The 15,045-nt window shown below is 28.4% G+C and overlaps 1 protein-coding gene across 6 annotated transcripts in view; it reads right to left on the bottom strand.

Moving 5' to 3' along the window:
• LOC129975875 (protein eva-1-like) overlaps positions 1-15,045 on the bottom strand; it is a 584,415-nt gene that overhangs the window by 78,626 nt on the left and 490,744 nt on the right. For all 6 annotated transcript variants that reach the window (XM_056089133.1, XM_056089131.1, XM_056089134.1 and 3 more), the window contains exon 5: positions 2,783-2,929. In XM_056089133.1, the coding sequence (XP_055945108.1) occupies positions 2,783-2,929 (147 nt within the window). The remainder of the gene's footprint in view (positions 1-2,782; positions 2,930-15,045) is intronic.

The following is a 15,045-nucleotide window of genomic DNA, read 5'->3' as shown; positions in this document are numbered from 1 at the left end:
GATTTATAAGTAGGATTTATAACATGAAAGATCGGAGTTCTATTGTGCCTTTTTTTTATTTTGACTTTTTTTTTTTTTTTTGCATAAAATGGTATGAACCGAGAGATGAGAGACAAAAATGAATCTTAAAAATACAGTTTCCTTTATCTGCCATATATCGGAGTATGTGAGAAATGACTTGCTAAAATTCCAAAAAAAAAAAAAAAAAAAAAAAAAAATACGACGGAGAAGATAGGCATCATAGAATTAATGTAACTGAATAAAGCTTTTGAGATTTCGGTTCTAACGTGATTGTTGAGCATAGTATGTGTCCATTGTGCTCAGTTGCCCTCCCATCGATGTGGCGTGGAAGCTTAAAGTGTGGGTTACCCGTTCTAGATTCAAAACTACGAAATGAACTGCCGAAAACTCCTCGTGAAATTTTTAAACGGAAATCTAATTTCATAGATAAAATAAATAAACTGAATAAGAAAAGTATTTAAATAGAAGAAAACATTTAAATTCCGTCTTTTTCTATTAATAAAGCTACAAAAGAAATTTGACTTAAACTATTTTGGAAAATCCCTTCAAAAATGCAGTTCAAATATGCACATTCAGCCAATGGATAGAATACTATCCAAAACAAGATACATGTAGAAAGTAGTAATGTTTGTCGGTAGTAATGCATGCACGATTGTAATGTTTGTCTCACTTTTGAAAAGTATTTTTTTCTTATGGTCTACAACAGCGCATAAAGAAATGTCTACAACAACGTATATGGAGATACATGACCATGATTTGAAATGAATATTTTCGAATGCGTTTCAAGTCTACCTACAAAAAACTCGATATCCCCATCATTGCATATTAATATTCAGGCAACCCTAACATGGCTTCAAAAACGACTGCGCTTATAAATGAAATGTCCTCGATTAACATCCATAAATAAGCAAATTCTATCTAAACGTTTTTTTCAAATAAAATTTCATTGCTGTACTAAATTGTAGCATTTTTTTATTTTAATTATTTTCTAAGTTTTAATTTTTAATTAATAAATCATTTTTATAAATATTAAATAATTTATTTTGTCCATATATCCTTGCCATATGGCACCACAAGAATGATTAAGAATATTTAATTAAGATAAACGATGGAGAATAATTAAGGTCTGAAAATATTAAAATTGTGCATTTGTCATTGAAATCCAAATATTTAGCCTGTCAAGAAGTAAATTAATATTCTATTTCAAATTTCTGTTTTTACGAACTTGAAACAAGTCAAGTTAAATAAAAGTGCTTGAAAAAACCTATAAATAATTTAAAATAATATTTTCAATTGCTCTCATTCTTTTTTAATTTCTTAATTTTGTTGCTTTTAAATTTAACTTAGAAGAATTTTTTTTAAGAAAACAATTTTTCTACTATAGTTAAATTCAAAAATACTTCTATTTTATACTTAGTACCTTACGTGGTATTGTAAAAAGTGTTTTTTTTTCCTGAGCTGCACTTCTCTCAATTTCACACTATTTTTTATTCTACTTCCCGATTTACAGACATTTTTAAATTTAAATTGACTAGTCACAGATTTAGAATTTCGGGAATGAAACATTATTCAATACTGAAAAAATTTTCGGTACAGAAAAGCTGCCATATGTGAATATTTGATTAGTCCAATCATCCAGACTTCAAAGAAATATGCTAATTACGTATAATATTTTTCTCTTTGAATAGTCGACAACTGCTGCTTTGATATTATGAAGAAAGAAAGATAAAGAAGTGATACTGAACATTTAAGATATCTAGAAAGTTATTGTAATGTCGGGAAAGATAAAATGTTCTGGGTTGGTACTTGTGCGATCTTAAAAAGAATGATATGTTCAATAACAAAAAAACATTTAAATATGCTGATAATTTATATGGTAATAAATCGTGATGCTATCCTTATTATGGAAGAATATTAACAACGCTTTCCGAATTCCTGGCATTCTTTTAGGTAACATCTTTATAGAAAAATTTAGTGATCGAAAACTACTTACTTTCCGGGAAGATTGAGGAGTGTGATTTTTTTTTTTTTTTTTTTTTTTTTTTTTTTACCTTTTTGATATTTTTTTCAAGTTACCCTCATGACAGTGTACGAATAGGCAGTTCAAAACTCAACGTTTGAAACCAAGTGTTCAGAGAAATTTAACATAATGCAGTATTCGTGGAATCCACAGATAGATGCAATAATTATCAGAAAAAATGGCATCTAGAATTTTACAATTAGACTTAACCTTAAGTAAAATCAAATATTTTTTTTCTGAGAAATGTAATTTGAACAAAAGAGTGTTGCTTTAATTGAGATAAATGTTATTCAATCGACCCTTTAAATTTCAAAACTTCCGATCTAGAAATAGTAAAAATCCATTCTTTAAACAAAAGTTTTATTGTAAGTGCCAATTTTCTACAAATGTGTGGTGTGGCATTTTGAGTAACTTTTTGGCTGGTTACTTTTGTACAACAGCATGCTGAACGGTGACCCATGTATCCAATTAGTTTTGACTGACAAGGGATGGACTGGCTTTGGCAGTACATTTGGTATAGTACGGTATAGACAGTACCCTATTTGGCTAATTTTTAGAATTGTCAGATGAACCTCATGCCATTTTCTTGCAATTTGATATATGAAACTCAGACAATTTCATTTGTATCCAGTATTGAATTTCATTTGTATGTTCACATTTTCCAGAACAAATAAATTCGGGAATTACTAAGAAGAATTTGATCATTCCACGTTATTGGTTTAAGAGTAAAGAAACACTCACCACATGTATGTACCACTTTCAAAAACAGTCTCGTGCCTGGGGGGCAACCCGGTTTTCCGAAAGTGCCAACGTCGGCTCCGATGGAGCACTTCCGCCTCCCGTGGCAGCTGCTCATCACCGCCTCCGTCGCGTAGCTCACCTGGCAATCTGAAAAAATAATGAAAACGTCATTATATTAGCATAGCATAACCATCACTAAATCTAATCAAAATTAAACATAAATGCGTTGTATGATTTTTGATACTTTATTTTTAAAAACAAAATACACAATCTCAAGCTGTCCTAGTATATTGGAACTTGATTTCATGCGTAGTCACACGTTTGGATCATAATTGGTTTCGTTACATTAACGCCCCGTTTCAAAGCAACACTAGGGTTATTTTGTGATGGACCTCTTAATTTTGAATCGCTGTCGAATGATGAGGACAACACCTGAGATGGCACCCTCCTTCAACCTTCCATGCCACACCAAAGGAAGGACGTTCGGCCCCAACGGATTTAATGTGCACTAGATTCGCTTACACGACTGTTCTTCGGGGGAATCGGGTCTCGAACCTGAACCTGGTTGATAATTAAGACGATGATTGCGAAAACGTTTGTAATAGATGACACTATTTTATTTACTTATTTTCAAACTTGCTCCGGGATCATAGAAGTTTAAAAATTATTATGACTTTTTATGTATTTTAATTAAAAAAGAAGTGAGCTATAACTAAATTCGTTTTGTTGGTTACGCTTAATCGCCATTTTGAATCATAGTCAGATGACACATCATTTTCTCCTTACTTCCAACTTTCAGCAAATAATGCTTTGACCTTCTTCTAAAGAAACAGAGCGTCAGAGCACAGTGGAATCAACTCATGAACCTTTTGTCTTCCATTCCCGAAATCCAGATCTCACAAATACGTCCCATGTCCTTATTATAAGTAATTAAGATTTAAAAAAATAAAGTTAAACATGTAAGGAGGGATAACTTAACCATCCTTATATGATAATAATTTGACTTCAAATATGCTAATATCTTTTAAGGATTACAAGTATTTGAAAAGAATAATTTCGAATCATCTCTTCACCCTTTCAAAAATTCCATACAAATGAAAGTTACATAATTTTTTTAAATTTATAGATTGCATAATGGAATGGAATTTGCTGATGGTGCTTCAAAATGGTGGCTTCGATAACATTTTTCATCAATATTTTAATGACCAATTGCGTGCCATTGCACAGCCGTGGTGGGTTCAATTTCCAAAGTAAAATAACTGGAGATCCAGGCAAATCCAGTTTGTTCAAAAACTCTGTTGGATAATTTACAGCTTCGTTAGAATCGCAAACTGTATGATACCAAATCATCTGGCAACGACTGCTGTATCATGAAGTTTAAATCGTGGACATCCACATTTTTTTTGCTGCCAAATTGGCTCTTTCTGCCAGACATGTATGATTTATGTATTGTGTGCGTACATCAGGAAATATGCGGTCAATGAAAGTGCAATCAACGACAGTGCAGAAATTAGCAATTTTATGCATCCAGTATTTTTATAGGCACAAACGTTTCCATCGCCGATATTTAGTAATTGGTGCGAGAATGTGCCAACAGATTATTGTATTTGGACGCGCATGTTTATTTTTAGCTGGACTTTTTCAACATTGCGCCACAGTGGCGATGATTTCAAGCAAGCGTCGATCTCATCAGCGCACGTTGAAGGTGGAATGAGGGAATAGGGACACCCTAATTACCTAGCGTTATGAAATATACTTTACGACCTATGCTCATACCTACCAAATACACATAAAAAATTTCATAAAAATCGGTCGAGCCGTTTCGAAGGAGTACGAACACAAACATTGTGATACGAGAGTTTTATATATTAGATTTTAATTCTTACATTTTTATGAAACCTTACAAAAATATAATGTTTTTTTACTCTCTTCAGAAACAAGCCATACAAATTCCTGACAATATTCACATTTTTTTTCAGTTATAATTTTGTTGTATGTATCAACAGAAAGTAACTTAAATACTCATTGATTGAGATACTTAATAGTCTATTTTTTTTAAAAATATATACTGATTAGGATGTTAAGCAAAAACTGCTGCAGCCAAGAATAAAAATTAATATGCGCCAAAACTCTCCAGTGAACGTAGAAGACTGCACTTATGGCACTTATTAATAATTGTTTTTTAAAGGAAAATTTGACAATATTGATTTATGAATAAAATTATGCTTCCATTATGGTTTGTTCTAAGAGCTGAATATATCAAGCGGTTCAAAGAGAATATGAGCATTTATCTTTCCTTGGGTGCGGGTAGTGACAATAAGAGTTGGAATCCAGTCTAAATTTATTCAATAGGGTCGGAGTAATAATTATCCCAGTAACTGTCCTTAATTTTATTATGACCTCTTTTCTTTATTTTTACTCTACAGAATGAGGAATAAAAAGTTAGAAATATCTCCTAAATTTTCTTGATCTTTACTATTTTGAGGAATTTGTTACATATTCTGAAGCGATATTTTCTGGTAATAAGTGATAATATCTTCAACAGTAATCCTTTTAAAGTATGGGTTCGATTTCGTTATGATTTTAGGGACCGAATCCACTTTTACTTCCTAGAAAATAGATTTCAAGCTAATGCGATTCTTTTGTTTTCGTTTTGTTCTGATTACGATTCTTTTAGCTATTTTATTTTAATTATATTCGATGATTTGAACAATAAATTTTTCGAAGCTTGAAGAATAGAAAAACTACTTATTAGCAATTTACAGAGCTTAAGTAACACGCATAGCAAATAATTTTAATGTGCATACAAATAAACGTATATTTGAAATTATTTGAATTTTTTTATTTATTTATTTTTGAACATAAATCTATTCAAGACATTTATAATAATAAACCTAAAAAATATGGTAAGCTAACTGGGCATACCATATTTAAAATTTAAAAATTGCTGCAATATAAAACAAAGTTAGATTAAATAGGTAAAAATAAATTGTGACAATTTAAGACCGTTTTTGAAAATACCATCTAAAACTATTACGTAATAAATTCATCTCAAACAATACTAAAAAGTCTGCATAACAAAAGAAAAAGTAAAAATATCTTTATTATTGCAAAATCGCGCGAGTGACAGTGTTATAAAAGCAGAATATAGGTTTTATATTTCACCGAAAAAAATTGTGTTAAAATTAATTTAAAAACTGATTAAAATAAGTTAATTATCCGTTTAGAAATGGAGTTTATGTTACTATAAAATTAATTTTAAAAGTTATAAGTTGGTGTAAAGATAATGTTTGCACAACGATTTGTTCAGAAGTTATGGCAGAAAAATATAAAATCTTTCAACCCCTTTAGAAGATCATTGAAACTTTTTAATAACACAGCAAATCCTTCTAAGGGCTAAGAAACACAGGTACTCCATTTTTTTCGAATCCATCAGGAGGTTTGGATTTGCATAAAGTTCAAGCACACCAAAAAAACAGATCATTTTTAATTATATGTATATATTACATAATGCACATCCATATTTGACTGTCTAGATCTGTAATCAAGCAATATGAGCAGCATTCAATTTGTTAAAATTAAAAAGAAGAAATTAAATATTTGTTAATCTTCTAGATTCTAAATAGATGATCCTTGCCAGGTGTGCAGATTTGGGATGTTTACGTTGCCTTTGTGTTACTTCTTCACTGTATCTTTATAATTCGTGTAATGATTTATTTGAAGGCACTAAGCACAGCGGCACACTTGTTTCATTTCGAGACTCGTCGAAATCGTAATCTAACAGTTGAATGTTTAGTAATAACATGCAGAAGTTTGCTTTACACGCTAATCAGCCACTGTGAGTACTTTTCCTATTTTTCTACTGCCTTAAATATTTTTTATGGAAGATCAATTCGAAGAAAATTGAAAAAAAAAAAAAAATTACATTTTTAGTTTATTCATGCGCAAGTGCGTATGCAACTATTGCTATTTGTAAAACGCACAATTTTAAATGTGAGGTGGGAGTGTAAAAGTTAATTTTTATCAATTTTCTTTTTAAAAAAATATTATAAAAGTTTTCTAGCCTCCTTCATTAGCTCGAAATAAATAAAGGAATATAAAACACATTTATTTTTAACATGCGCTTTATGAGTAATTAGTTCCACTGATTTCAGTTTAATTATCTAGGGCTAATGCCTCCAGTGGGAAAACGCGTAATTTTGAGACAAGTTGAATTCAATTGAGCTTAGCTCATTCGGAGGTTGGCGAGACAGAAAACCACGCCACTTCGAAAAGATTTTTTTTTTTTACCGTGATATCCAGATAATATATTTTCCAACTTTCTTATTTTATTAATAAAAGTAACCTGTTTAATCATCTTATTTAATCTGACTACAGAATTCCAAATTTTATAAAGGTTGAACTTTGTAATTGAAACCCTCATTTTGGGGATAATAATTTCTACATCTGTAGCAATAGGCCATAGCAAGTAGTGGATGAGAGCAAAACATAAGAGATAAGATATATCTTGTGTTATAATCTTTTAAAGCAAATTAAATTACAATTTTAATTTTATTTAGTCTTATTTTTTTTTATGTAGGCTCTAGCTATAAGCACCTTGTGTGCCAACAAGTGCAACGTAAAGTGAAAGTCATTGCTCAATTATTAATGGAAGGAAGTTTCAAGCAGAAAATATGCAAGCACAAATGCGTATTAAAAGGAGGAAAAGAAACAGGAAAAAAAATAATAAGAAGAAAATAATGAATAAAAAATAATAACAAGAGGAAGAAAATAAAAAAAAGGGGAAAAAATAGAATACACACAGATGCAAACAGAAACATTTATTATGAAACACTATTTTGAATTTCAGATAATTTTTCTTTGAAAGTTATTAATTTTGATATTTTTGACAATAAAAATAAATATCTCCAGATTATTCTTAATAATTTTATAATGCTTAATTATAAATTTTATAATGCTTATATCCCATTAATGAAAGTTTTTATTTGTTTTCTAATAATCTTTCTCTTATTTTCAACAAGAAAATATTTAATTTTTTAATATCTATTTTTTTTTCTTTGTTTCGATTCATTCCATGCCTTGAAGGTTTCTTTTATTAGGAAAATAAATTTTTTTGTTCTTCGAGATTTAAAGAAGATCGTAAAGAAAAGACATCTTCACTGTGAAATTTTTAATGGTTACACTTTTTTCAGAAAATATATCGTTCTGATGAATTGTAAACTCGATAAGTTCATCTGTGAGTACTCACATCCACGCACTTCTTCAAACTTTCGCCCAATTCTACTATGTTCACGTAAAATTATATACTCTAGCTCTTCATACTCATACATACATTCCAGCGCACGCATTATCCTTTTCTCGATCATGCAACTTTCCTTATTTTCTAATTCAAGATTACTGCGTAAGTGTGTAAAGAAAATCCTTTCTTTGTCTCGGTCATTTTTTGTTACATTACGAGTGAAATTAACGTCAGACTTGAGCTTTTATATTTTTATTAACGAAGAAGATTCCTTTGAAAATTACATTTTTAATTTCAGTAGCAGCAAGTTCTTAGAAAAGAAATAGTATAAAGTTTAAACGTATTAAAAAAAAATATTCGGATGTTAGAGAGTTTTACCTGGCACTTAAGACTGCAAAGCACACTTTTCAAAAGAATCGAATTGTAATTAGTACAGAAGATGAAATATTGATATAAAGTATAAAAGAATATTTAATGTTGGTTATATATATATATATATATATATATATATATATATATATATATATATATATATATATATATATATATATATATATATTCAAATATGAATGAGATAAATGGTTTCTCAGAAAATATTCAAAAAACAAACAAAAAAAATTAAAATATATTACAAAAATAAAAAATAATCTTCAGATCTTCAGTTACTATAATTGGATAAAAGAATAGAGTTTGTTTCTTTTTGTTTTTTTTTAAATAAAGAATACGAATACAAGGTAAAAAAAAAAATCATTTCATCAAAGAGACAGAATGGGAAAGGGCAAAATATTTTTTGATTCGTAGTGGCATGTATTTTGGAAGGATCTGTTGAATGCAACTAATTGAAATTGAGAATTTTTCATTTGCTAACAACTGAAATGTCTTTAGAAATTTCATCCTAAATATCACTTCTTGTCAAATGTATTCGATGTGAATTTTTTTATATATATATTTTCAGAAATGGAAAAGAATGCTCTGTAAAACTCAACTTTATATTAAAGCAAAAATTTTGAAAACAGTTGATTCTCTGATTGAAATTGAAACCGTGACTAATACAGACGATCACTCCGTTTTAGATTCCATGATCGCTCGATTAAGATAAGCCTAGTCAACTTGTTTATGCATTTTCTGTTTAGTTAGATGGACGTTTCTTAAAGTGATCATTGTGTTACCAAAATGAATAAAGCAAGTTGTTTAAGAAATCAACTTATTTGTTCAAAAGATAAGTTCTGGTGTTATTTTAAGCTAGAAAATCTTAAGAAAAAGAAACTGCGAAATATCCCATAAATCGAATACTTTCAAAAGCACATTCGATTCCATAAGGAAGTACCTAAGACAGTAGTTGCATGAGACAGATGTCTAAATAGAATATTATAGATATGTTAATGATGAGGCGTTTCAAAACTCATTTCAGAAATCCTCATTCGAATGCAATCATTTCGTCATTTTATAGAAATTCATATAAATAATTCAAAATCCATTCGAACAGAATTTGGGCAAATAATTATTATAGGAAAAGATTTCATGACCTGTTTTCTGGATGTGATAAATTCGGTGAGAGTAAAAAAACCTTCCACTTCAACAGAAAATTGCATAAAAGGGAACATATTGTTTTTCGTACACTAATTTGATTTATGCAAAGGGCTCAATTTGATTTGCCCAAACATGTTCATTTCAGATTGAAAATAAAATTTACTAAAAGCTCTGACTCAAATGATCTGAGTGGCAATTTTTGATGAATGTGATAACGCAAGAGCTCCAAGTATTTTACATGAATTTGGAAACTGACAAGAATAGATATCAGATTCATTTTATTTCATCAAGACATTACTATTTTTCGCTTTTTTTTTTGCCTAATACACTCGAAATATAAATATGTGAAAATTTTCACTATATCTAAACGAAAGGGCTTGAAGGGACATAATTTTTAGAATTTTTGATCCTGCGTTGCATTTTAACTTATGATGCCTTTAGAACTTAAGACATCCTTTTATCTTCTTTTCAAGTTTTGTGTCTTTTTAAACAAGGATTTCCCACATTGAATGGTAAAGACATTACGTTTACGAAGATGAAGTATTTCCAAAACATTTCGAATCCAAACAAGGTCTTCATACTGATTATTACCTCTTGCAAAAGGTTTTAATATCTCAGCATGTACTCAATACCTGCTGGAATACCTGAGAGTGATTTCTCAAATTACAGCGAAAATTTTGCTTTTAAAAACATGACACAATAGCAGTATAAGATCTTTTTAAGACTATGTTTCTTAGAAGCAAACCTCTCAGGAGAAAAAAGAATAATTAATTAGTTGCTTATAAATCAATAATCAGTTTTCCTATTTATGAAGAAAAGTAAGAAAGTGATCATGGTACTTAAGTTGGTTTTTTTTAAGAAATTACTTTGCATATTTGGATTCATTAATGAAACAAATTTGAAAATAAGAGGAATTGCTTGAAAATGGGAAAATAAAACTTTATTTGCAGATTTTACACAAATTTGAAAAAAAAAGCAAAAATTAAACGCATAAAAACCTATAAACAAGAACATGTGATAATCAAGAACCTGAAACTGTTTTTGAGAGGGAAAATGATTCTATTAAAGCAAAAAGACATAGTACCGTAACAATGTATTATTTTGACTCTCAGATTAATATTTTTTTTTTTTACTTTGTGAAAGTTGATAATTTTATGGTCAATCTAAATTAGTTTTAAGATAAGCTGATAATCATTACAAAATTAAATTGTATGCACGAGAAAACGCCTTTCCTGAACTAATATTAAAACTCTCAAGCACATTTGTTCGGTGACAGAAAAAAACAAAAGAAAACTTATCTCAAGAACTCAATATGTAACCCTTTCTTATCTGAAGAACTCTAACCCTTTCTAGGGCCATGGGAAGTATTCTTCCCACCAAATTTATCAATATTTGTATGAAATTATGTAGATTGGCATAAGTTCTGACAAATTCATTTAGTAAGTCAGAAACTTAGATGCTTCAGTTCTTTATCTCAGACAAATTGATGTGCCTTGATCTGTTACTTAATTATTAATTAACCTAATTAATTAATTAATCAAACTAAATTTATCTAATAAGTTAAATGAATCCCTTTTCTTATTCTAACTTCAAGCCTAAAAATATTTTAACATAATTTGACTAGAAAAAAAATGGCCCTTTAAAAGGTTAAAAGAGATGAAAATACCCTGAAGTATTGTAATAAAAAAAAAATTCAAAATAAAAATGGGGTAGTAATGTGCAAATCTTTTAAAATATGAACTATAGAAAAATGATATGATTCTTTTTAAATTGATAATCAAAAAATAATTTTAAAATTGGCACATTTTCTTACTACTGCTATGTGCAAATGTCAAATAATTTAATTAAATACTGAATCGATGATTTTTAAAGGAAGTATGTATTGAACATTTAAAACCTTTTCCTGCCATCTTTCCTAGAAACGTGAAGAAAGAATCAATATCAAATTCATAGAACTTTCACCGAATTAAATTTTTTGGAACTCTTATGAAAATTGATACATAAAAATTAATTCTTCATAAAAATAAAAACTATATATATATATATATATATATATATATATATATATATATATATACACACACACAAAAGTATTAGAATCAAGTTAATAGGAAAAACAAAAATCAAATAAAAATTAAACCAAAAAAATTATTAAAAAAATATTAAAAAAAGAATCCGGCCTGAAGACTTTTTCAAGGGTCACCCTCAGGCAAGGATTCAAATAAAGGGATTTTTTCTGTAAGGACATACAGACTTTGTCTAATAATGATTCCTCGTGACCCGAAAATCCCCTGAAATTATGCTCAAGAGATATACCATTTTAACAGAAAGGAAATACAAAATAACACATTAGAAAAAAAGAACCACAACAAAGTAAAAATACAATAAAAACCATAACAAAAAAAAACAGCATTAAAATTAAAATTAAAATTAAAAACGAAAACGCCAGCACATACCATCCAACAGTCAAGGAAGCTTTAAACAATCGATTGTGATTTCCTGTTTTTAAAAAAGTTAACGGTAAATTATGTAAACAGAGGTAGGCACCCAGCGCCATCTATTGAGTGATCCAATATGCAAGTAAAGTTCTATTTTTATTTAAGCCAAAGGATTAATCCCAAACCATACCTTGTTTAATTAAAAAATTGACATTACAGTAATTTCTAGGAAAATCATTTTTAATTAAATTTTTAAGGAGGATATTTGATGCTTCAATATAAGAATTTTTATTATTGCAAACCCTTTTGATCCTGTTAACTTGTGAGAAAATTAGATTTTTGAAAATTTTAGAGTTTAGATTGGAATGGTAGTTACATAGTTTTGTTATTTTAAAGTTGAAATCATCCCTTTTATCGTATATACCAACTATTGTTTTATCATTAGCAATTTCGATTTTTAAATCCAGAAAGGTAGCCTCAAGTTGATTTTTATTTGTATCTTTTAGAATTAAATCTTTTGGATAGCAATTAGTAATAATATTAGTATTGTCGAAGTTAATAAAAAGTAGGTCATCAATATATCTCCACCCGTTTATTAAATTATATTTAATTATTTTTTTCTCATAGTAAGGCAGGAAAATATTAGCTAAAGCACTTGAGAAAGCTGTCCCCATTGGAATGCCCTTGACTTGTTTATAAAAATTAATACCATTAAAAACGTAATTTTCAATCAAAAGTATTAAGTTTATTAATGTTGTTATCTTTAAGAAAATCCAATACTTCTTTGTTACTAATACTTTTGATTTCGAAAATTTATACACTAATCTACCTCATGAAAAATTAATAAAGGTCTGCACTTTTATATATGATGAATATTTAAATGAAAATATCATTCCTAAAAATAACTGGCTTGAGTTATGTAATTTTAATATTACTGAAAATTACGTGTTTAATGGTATTAATTTTTATAAACAAGTCAAGGACATTCCAATGGGGACAGCTTTCTCAAGTGCTTTAGCTAATATTTTCCTGCATTACTATGAGAAAAAAATAATTAAATATAATTTAATAAACGGGTGGAGATATATTGATGACCTACTTTTGATTAACTTCGACAATACTAATATTATTACTAATTGCTATCCAAAAGATTTAATTCTAAAAGATACAAATAAAAATCAACTTGAGGCTACCTTTCTGGATTTAAAAATCGAAATTGCTAATGATAAAACAATAGTTGGTATATACGATAAAAGGGAGGATTTCAACTTTAAAATAACAAAACTATGTAACTACCATTCCAATCTAAACTCTAAAATTTTCAAAAATCTAATTTTCTCACAAGTTAACAGGATCAAAAGGGTTTGCAATAATAAAAATTCTTATATTGAAGCATCAAATATCCTCCTTAAAAATTTAATTAAAAATGAATTTCCGAGAAATTACTGTAATGTCAATTTTTTAATTAAACAAGGTATGGTTTGGGATTAATCCTTTGGCTTAAATAAAAATAGAACTTTACTTGCATATTGGATCACTCAATAGATGGCGCTGGGTGCCTACCTCTGTTTACATAATTTACCGTTAACTTTTTTAAAAACAGGAAATCACAATCGATTGTTTAAAGCTTCCTTGACTGTTGGATGGTATGTGCTGGCTTTTTCGTTTTTAATTTTAATGCTGTTTTTTTTGTTATTGTTTTTATTGTATTTTTACTTTGTTGTGGTTCTTTTTTTCTAATGTGTTATTTTGTATTTCCTTTCTGTTAAAATGGTATATCTCTTGAGCATAATTTCAGGGGATTTTCGGGTCACGAGGAATCATTATTAGACAAAGTCTGTATGTCCTCACAGAAAAAATCCCTTTATTTGAATCCCTGCCTGAGGGTGACCCTTGAAAAAGTCTTCAGGCCGGATTCTTTTTTTAATATTTTTTTAATAATTTTTTTGGTTTAATTTTTATTTGATTTTTGTTTTTCCTATTAACTTGATTCTAATACTTTTGTATCAATTCATCTGTGTTTTAGAAGTAGCTGCAATTGCGCTCTCTAAATACTATGAAGTTCCTTTTTGGTTTTAGTTTAAATAGGTAATAAATTTTAGTTGCGATTGCGAAACTGTTTTGTTTTGTTTTCATTTTAGTTTCGTTTTCAAACTTTTTCTTACTTTAGATTGGTTATATATATATATATATATATATATATATATATAACAAATAATAAAAATTCATTAATGCAATAAAGTATTCGACATCAAAAATATCAAAGAAAAGAATATTTTTAATACAATTTTTTAATGTAAAAAATTTGAAAAAATAATAAAATTCATAGAAATATGTTCCAAGATTCAAACTAAAAGAAAGAAAATTAATAATTCACCTTAAATCGGCATATTGTATTAATAGCGATATTTTATTCCCACTAATATTAAAGGAGAATTTAAGTTTCTCTTTCTCTGTGTCTGTGGGAATGTTGGGGCCCAGATTGTCTGACCCAGAGATATAAAATTAAGCACATATATATTTGAAAAATAAAAATGTCCAATTCGGAGGCATTTTTAAAAAATTTTTAATTAGATTTTTAATAAAATAAAAATTAAGTGATTTTTTGTTTTTTTGTTTTTTTCGCCATTACTTCCAAACATATTCCTAAATTTTATGCCGTTTCAAAGTACAAACCTTTTTTTTTTTATTAGTAACGCTTATTTGATTCTTATAAACTCTTTAGTTTATGTTTAATTAACTTTATAAGATATTTTTAAGCATATTTCAAAACAATATTTGCACTTCTGTCGGTGAAATTGAAATAATTTTCATTGTTGCTGTTGAAGATCTGTTCCATTTTCCTGTGAAGAATAGGCGCCTGCTTAGAACGATTCTTTTAATTAACTTTTTGAATATTGTAATAATACAGTTGATTTCTAATATCAGAAGTAAACTATAATATTTTTTAACTTGATCATTCTTAATCTCTTTTACCCTATTGTTCTCATTGACATTTTACTTTCATATTGATTATTTTTTATTGAATCATAGAAGTGGTACATTGATTCATATTC

Source organism: Argiope bruennichi, chromosome 7, assembly GCF_947563725.1.
Source record: "Argiope bruennichi chromosome 7, qqArgBrue1.1, whole genome shotgun sequence".
NCBI classification, from domain to species: domain Eukaryota; kingdom Metazoa; phylum Arthropoda; class Arachnida; order Araneae; family Araneidae; genus Argiope; species Argiope bruennichi.
Note: the sequence above shows the minus strand (reverse complement) of the source record. Positions and strands in the feature narration are given on the sequence as shown.